This window comes from Temnothorax nylanderi, unplaced genomic scaffold, assembly GCF_030848795.1.
Source record: "Temnothorax nylanderi isolate EJ_2023f unplaced genomic scaffold, tnyl_v1.0 TNYL_tig0400_pilon, whole genome shotgun sequence".
NCBI classification, from domain to species: Eukaryota; Metazoa; Arthropoda; class Insecta; order Hymenoptera; family Formicidae; genus Temnothorax; species Temnothorax nylanderi.
In genome coordinates, this window is record NW_027249462.1 from 69,286 (window position 1) to 77,258 (window position 7,973).

General features: G+C 37.5%; 1 protein-coding gene across 1 annotated transcript; it reads right to left on the reverse strand.

The window, feature by feature from the left end:
- Positions 1 to 4,680: 4,680 nt before the first annotated feature.
- LOC139782267 (uncharacterized) lies at positions 4,681 to 5,421 on the reverse strand. The gene has a single exon (XM_071721235.1). The coding sequence runs from the start codon at positions 5,419 to 5,421 to the stop codon at positions 4,681 to 4,683; it is 741 nt and encodes a 246-aa protein (XP_071577336.1).
- Positions 5,422 to 7,973: the final 2,552 nt, after the last annotated feature.

Below are 7,973 nucleotides of genomic sequence, written 5' to 3' on the forward strand. Positions count from 1 at the left end.
AACGCGAACGCGGTTCCCCTCACCCCGCGGCGCCCGAAAACGCGAACGCGGTACCCCCCTCCCCCTCCCCCGCGGGGCCCGAAAACGCGAACGCGGTTCCCCCCTCACCCTCACCCCGCGGTGCACCGAAAACGCGGTACCCCCCTCCCCCTATCCCGTGGCGCCCGAAAACGCGGTACCCCCCGCTCCCCCTCACCCCGCGGCGCCCGAAAACGCGGTACCACCCCTCCCCCTCACCCCGCGGCGCCCGAAAACGCGGTACCCCCCCTAAGCCCTCTCCCGCGGTACACCCCTCCCCGCGGTACCCCCCGCGGTACCTCCCGCGGTACCCCCCGCGGTACCCCCCCCCCCCCCGCCACTCACCCCCACGGAGCTCCCTAGTTAGAATCCTCATACCTACCCTACTCGTCAAAGTTGGTGGCGACCACGCAAAGAGCGTTATCGCGAATGACTCGTCGACGCGCGGTTTAATTTATAATAAGTCCAGCCTCGCGAAGTTCCTCGATAATCGACAAGATTTCGTTGTCGTGACCGTTGTGACTCGCTAGGCACGAAGCTTCGAGCAATCGGAGACGATCTACAAGCTCGTTGGGATCGTCCCAATGAACATAGTCGGTCTTGTTGTCGTTTAATGTCATGGGGTGCGTTCGGGGAGACGCTATTAGCGCTACCTAGCGCTACTGGCTGTTCGCGGAGCTCTATGATAGCGCTACCAAACGCTGTCGTGACGTCATTACTGGTAGTGTTATACGTCATAACTGCTCGCTACCAACGCTCTTCCTTCCGAGGTAGTGCATTAATAGCGTTAGCGTTTACAGGCTCTATGAACAGTGCAATAGTGAATGGTAGTGAATTGCGGCGTTTGAAGCAAAATAGTTTGGCGGCAGCAAAGTTCGCCGATAATAATTTTCTCTTTCAGCGGCGGCGGACTTGGCGGATGATAATTTACGACGGCGAACGGCGGCGTTAGTACATTTTTTTAAATCCTCCTGATTTAAAATAAAGTTCAATTTTAACTTTTCATAAATAATATGAACAAAAATAGCAAACAATAAATACTCAGCACTTGTTTTCAAAATACGATCACTTTATTAGCATTACTAATATCTTTTCTTTCACAAAAGAAAATAAAATTTATCTTAAAATGTTATTCCTGACCATCATACGTAACAAAAATAAAATGTAATTCACTGTATAACCATCAGATATCAGACATCTTTCTGTCTTACTTATTAAACATTTCTTCACATATTAAGTTGTATAAATAATATGAATAATATAACTTATACTTAATGTAAAACTTATTTTACTGACTTTAAATACATATCTTTTATTAATTTGAAATTATCGTGAATAAATAATATTTTGTTAGATTTTGATGGTTTCAACGAAGAACGTTTTGCTGTGATAAGCAAACCTGCAGAAGAAAACGCGCGTTCAGATGCTGAACTTGTAATCGGTATGGCATAAATGCAGCGTACCAATTTATACAAATTCGGCAGTGACAACTTCATTTTATTCTACCATTGTAGAGGATCTTCGATAATATATTCTGACATATTTAAATACTTTTTAATTTCGACAAGAATAGGATCTTCAGGAGGAATAATGCTTGTATGTTTTGCAGCCAACTCCAATCGTAATTTTTTAACTCCAAGAAGCTCACACGACTTATTAAGATAATCTGCTTCTTTATTAGATGCCTATTATGAAAAAGTAAAACTAAACATGAGAATCTAACTTATATATATCATAAAAATAATAATTTTATATTTGGTGATTAATATAGAAGCTGTTGCAAATATAAACTATGTAAGACTTATATATACTAGGCTTAATTACAATATTAAGCCTAGATTTTGTAAATCTAGATACTGTAAATTACCTAGACTAGGTATTGCTTAGATATATAGTTTATAAAAACTGTAATTAAAGTTATATATAGCTTAATGGACAAAATTCATATACACTAATTTTTTTTATTGTATTAAAAGTATAAATTAATTTTATATAGCATATAATCAAATGGAACCGAATATGGATATATTATTAAAAAATATATTTAATTATATTTCTCATTTTATATAAAAACAATGTCACTCAACTGGACAATAAGTTTTACTAGAATAAAAATATTTATTAAAATATGATCTAATCTAAAACGTCGCTTAATGTTAATAAATAAAATATAAAAATAATCTAACCTGCTCATTTCTAATATTCAGGGGAACCATTTTGTGGATCATATATATTAAAAATTCCTCAGGAGATTGCTGCTTGTCTGCGAGATATTCAGCAACACCTCTAACACTTTGGAAGAGTCGGATCCAGAAGTGCTTTGCAAACATGAGTTTCATAAAATAGTTTCTTTAAGTTGTTTTACTACAAATGAATCGTATTCATTTACACACATACTACTCTCAACTTCTGCCCCGAAAATATTAAAGAAGTAATTGATACAGCAGCATCTATTAACTCAGCTATTCAAATTTGGCGGCGCAGGGGTCTACGAAACGCTACGCTAGTACGCTACTGCTGTTCATGGAGCTCGCATTCGCTAGCGCTATCATGGCTCCATGAACGGAGTTAATAGCGTTAGCGTTGGTAGCGTGGTAGCGAGCTCCCCGAACGCACCCATGGCACGCAGTATACCTTTTCCAGCTTTTTTAACCGAAATCGACGATGCAATTATATGGTCAATCTTGGTGTCGCTTAATGTCACGGCACGCGGTATACCTTTTCCAGCTTTTTTACCCGAAATCAACGGTGCGATTATATGTCTGTACTTGTATTCCCTGTTGCCATTTAATCGAGCGTGCGCATCATGATTGCGTTTATGAGCATTCGTCATCAACAGCATGCTCTTGTATTTTTGCATATCGTCCTCCGTGTAGATCTCGTCATCGGGAATTCCCTTAAAGATCAACTCGTAAAGACCGGGTGTGCCTGCGTATCGTATGCCGTCGATAATTATGTTGTCCGCGTTGTTCGCATCAAAACGTTTATTACCAAGCATCATTCCATCGCTGCTGAAATAAACGCCGTATGGTCGTGGTCAAAAAGTTGTCTTTTTTTATAAGTTTTGGAACGCACTCTGTCATGTGAGAGTTGATGGTCCCTGCTCACGGCCATAACCTAAAGTTTCGCAGTGACACATTATCAGAGCAGACGGAAAATCTATACAAGGTGTCAGAAAAGTTTAGGATACCAGAAAAAGTAAGCACGTGTATTTTGACGTAAGGAACAAAGCCCGTCATAAAGAGGAAAAAGGAGAAGAGAAATATGAGCAGAGAATGGTAAGTAAAATGACCAGTGACCAATATTAGAAAAGAAATGTAAGATATATTAATAATATACCCATAAGAAAGTTTAAATAGGCATTTTAATATACCTGTAAGAAAGAAATTTATTGAAGTATAATTTGTTTAAACTAATAGATAGAATATGATGAAATCACATTAGATTTCATTCAATTTCAATGTAAATTAATAAAAGTCTTGTTAATATTAATTGAATTAAATTGAATGTAATGTAATCCTAGCATATTCTATCTGTTATGTCAAACAGTATATTTTATTACAATTGGAAAAATAATATGCATGAATATTACAGAGGGAACAGTGGCTCGAGACGTGGAAGAAAGCTTTCAGTCAACGATGGACGCAGGTATGATGATAATTAATGTTTAAAACAACATTTTTACACAACACTAATAAAGAATTTGTCAGCACAATTAAGAATTGAGAGATTCTATTAAATTAAAATAACTTCAATTAAATTGTCATATGTCTGGTTGCAGGTAAAAAGGGAGGCAGCGTTGAACAGAGGTGAAAGAAGAATACTTAATGGGATCTGTGAGAAAGTTGGAGCTTGCTGTGGAAAAATGTAAGAATCTTCATAAAACTGAAAATCTGCACTTGGAGATGAGAGAAAAAATAAGGGATTCGAAGAACTTGCCGAAGAAGAAGGAAATACGCAATATTAAACAATTAAGAGGTATGAAAAATCAACAAATTCAACAACAAGGTAAGCTGCTGAACTGATAAAATTTCTCGCACATTGAGAAATTGTAGTGTATTATATTGTAAAATCGTTAATAAACTAAATCGATTCCTGTTTTAAACCTTTAGGAAAATGAAAAAACAGGTGAAGACATCACATAAATACGACAAAATAACAAAACCATCCTGCGTTCACAAATTGCGGAAGGATATATACGATTAAGAGGACGATAAGTATAAGCATATATCCACGCGGTAGAAATTTTTTATATAAAAATATATAAAAACAAAAACATAAATATATATAATTATACATATTTATATATGTTTTTTTTATGTTTTTTATGTTAATTATATATAACAACTGTTACATTTATACATATATGATTATATATGGGCAATTGTTTTCTCATTACCTCAAACTTCACTTATTATAAAAAATGCAATGCGAAAATGATCTTTTTAATTATTTTTAGATTCTTTTTTTTATTCTCTTTTCTGTAATATATATTATAGAAGAGACAAAACATGTATGGACATATTTGATATATTTAATTATATATATTTATATATATATAAATTTTTTTACCGGGCATTAAGAAAAATATGTATACGATTATCCATTGGAATAATGTGCAATAACAGATTTATCCAATATTTTCAGAGTTACTTCTTCTTCTTATGACGCCATCTCCTTTCGAAGGTTGACGATCCAAATGGCCAACATAGTTTTAGATACGGCCATGCGAAAGATGTCCACTGAAGTACAGCCAAACCATCTTCCCATGTCTTTCAGCCAGGAATTTTGGCGCCTGCCGATGGATCTCTTCCCCTGAATCTTGCCTTGGATGATCAGTCGCAGGAGTTCGTATCTTTCTCCTCGCATCAGGTGTCCTATATATCTCGTCTTTCTCTCCCTGATTGCCAACATGAGTTCCTTCTGTTTCTGCATACGGCTGAAGACTTCCTCATTGGTTATTTTATTTACCCATGATATGCGCAACATACGACGGTACAGATACATTTTGAAAGCATCTATTTTCCTTTTCGTATTTGGGTCAAGAGTCCAGCTTTCGCAACCGTATAACAGGGTAGAGAATATGTAGCACCTGATCATACGGACCCTGAGATCCAAACTTAGATCCGATCTCGTGAAGAACGTCTTCATACTCGTAAATGTTCTTCTAGCCTGCTTGATTCTTGATCTGATCTCTTTCTTAGGGTCATATAGACTGGTCATGATGGTTCCAAGATATTTGAAGGACGAGACTTGTTCCACAGTTGCCCCCTTAATAATCAAATGTGTATGCACATGTGTCTTTGAGAAAACCATGGTTTTGGTTTTTGTAGTATTCGTGAAGAGGCCAAAGCTTTCACTGTGTCCAACTATGCGGTCCATCATGTTTTGCAAATCTTGCATGTTCTCTGCTAACACAACGGTATCGTCAGCATATCTGATATTATTAATCGTCCTGCCATTAATCTTAATTCCACCAGTAACTCCCTCTAGAGCTTCCTTGAAAATAGCCTCCGAGTATATATTGAATAGTAGTGGTGATAAGACATCCTTGCCGCACTCCTTTCTTGATGAGAGTTGTTTTCGACGTTGCTGATTCCAGTCTAACTTCTGCGGTTTGTTGCCAGTAGAGGTTTGAGATTAAGCGTATTTCTTCTCTGTCGATCCCAGTCGCTCTGAGGATCTCTATCATCTTATGATGTTTGACGCAGTCGAATGCTTTTCTATAGTCAATGAAGCATGCAAATACATTGATGTTCATGTCCCTGCATCTTTGTGTTAGTACGTTCAAGGAGAACAACGCTTCGCGGATGCCAAGACCATTCCTGAATCCGAATTGGGTTTCATCCAGCTGGTATTCGCATTTCCTGAAGATCCGGGTGTGAATTATTCTAAGGAATATTTTTAGAACATGAAACATGAGACTAATCATGCGATAGTCATCACAGCGTAAGGCCTGAGTCTTTTTTGGCAGAGTAATAAATGTCGATTTCAACCAGTCGGTAGGGATATTACCTGATCTATAAATCGCATTGAAAAGTGCGATCAGTAGATCCAGTCCCTTACCTTCTCGGTCAGCTATCAGTTTGATGACTTCAGCATATACGTTGTCTGGGCCACTGGCTTTTCCGTTCTTCTGAGCTTTTATTGCGTGGACAACCTCGTCCTTGGTAATTTCTGGACCGCTCTCATTTATGTTTTTGTCTACTTGCGGCGGCGTATTTGGTCTATCGTCATCAAAGAGCTCCTCCACGTATCTCTTCCATACTTGCAGTTTTGCTTTCATTCCCGTGATTATTTCGTTGTTAGCATTCCGTAGGGTTAGAACTTGATGCTTTCGGGCACGATTTGTCATTTCCTTTACTTTTTTATGCACATTGAACGCGTCATGTTTTTCTTGAAGTACTTCGATTTCCTTGCACTTCTCAGACATCCACTGTTTCTTTGCCTCTCTGCATTTTCTCCGGATCTTTCTATTGATTTCTTTGTATAGCAGAGGATTTAGCTTTTGTACCCTTCTTTCGGTCATGAGCTCTAAAATTTCCGTGGTCATCCACTCCTTTTTCCTTCCTACCTCGGGGAATCCGATGTCCTGAACCTGTATCTCCGTTATGGTGGTCTTTATCTTATCCCAGGTTCTTTCTATTTCCACTGTGGTTTGTTCCGGTCTCTGAATTTCCTTTAGTTCATCCTCGAGTCTGGAGCTCACGTATGTCCGCATATCTGGTTTCTGCAACTGTCTGATATCTATTTTTTGCGGTGTTCTCGCCTTCCTGACTTTTGTAAGGCGTCGCATCCGGAAGTCCATGACGACTGGGTTATGGTCACTGTTAATAGAGTTACTTGGATAAATTATACTAATAGGTTATGGTGATGCAATATCAACGAAGAATTGAAGATAAAGGCCGGCGATCGCTCAACGTTGGAGAAAGAAAGTGGGATATAATTTCCAATTTCGAATACAGTATGCAATTTAAAGATCGTTTATTATTGAAGAAAACGATAAGTTTAATATTATATATATCTATACTATTATATAAAATTCTTACGGGTGGTGTATGTTTGGCCGTTTTTAACTTAAAAACTATTGGACCGAATTTTTATCAAAAGTATATAAAATAAGGGTAGAATTTTCCGGAAAGTGCTATAGAGTGTATAGTTTTTTGTTACCGATTTTTTTTGGAATCGGTATCCGAAATTTTTCCAATTTTTCGGGAAATAATTGACCGAATCTTAAAGAATTGTATATAAAACAGGGGTAGAATTTCCCGGGGAGTGCCATAAAGTGTGTAATTTTTCGTTACCGATTTTTTTGGAAACCGGTATTAGGAATTTTTCCAATTTTTTGGAAAATAATTGACCGAATCTTAAAGAATTGTATATAAAACAGGGGTAGAATTTCCCGGGAAGTGTAATTTTTCGTTACCGATCTTTTTGGAAACCGGTATCAGAAATTTTTCCAATTTTTCGGGAAATAATTGACTGAATCTTAAAGAATTGTATATGCTGTTACATTAATCTACCGATTTATCGATTTAGTTAAAACCGGTTCAAAAATTTTATTAATTTTTTTGAGGATGGGTTTAATCGCCACGATGTGTATTATTTTTCGATAACAATTTATTTTTCTTAACCGGTTGAAAAATTTAATTAATTTTTCGAGGATGGGTTTAATTGCCACGATGTGTATTATTTTTCGATAACAATTGAAATGAAGTAGCTGGCTTCACATATTATATGTCAACAGTCACTTCAATTCGTGGCTTTCGTGACTGTCGCAAGTGATAGAAAAGTTATTGCAGTTTTCTTGCAATCGAGAGATTGATTGATTGATTTATGATTGATTGATTCATTTATGAATAAGGAAAATAGGAGTGGCCCTAGTACAGATCCCTGCGGGACTCCAGAGGTGATAAATAGCCACTCCGAGAATGCACCTTCCAAATCCACAACCG

Bases quoted from the DNA above. Each gene is read 5' to 3' on its own strand.
- LOC139782267 (XM_071721235.1), bottom strand. From the start codon at position 5,421: ATGCAAGATTTGCAAAACATGATGGACCGCATAGTTGGACACAGTGAA.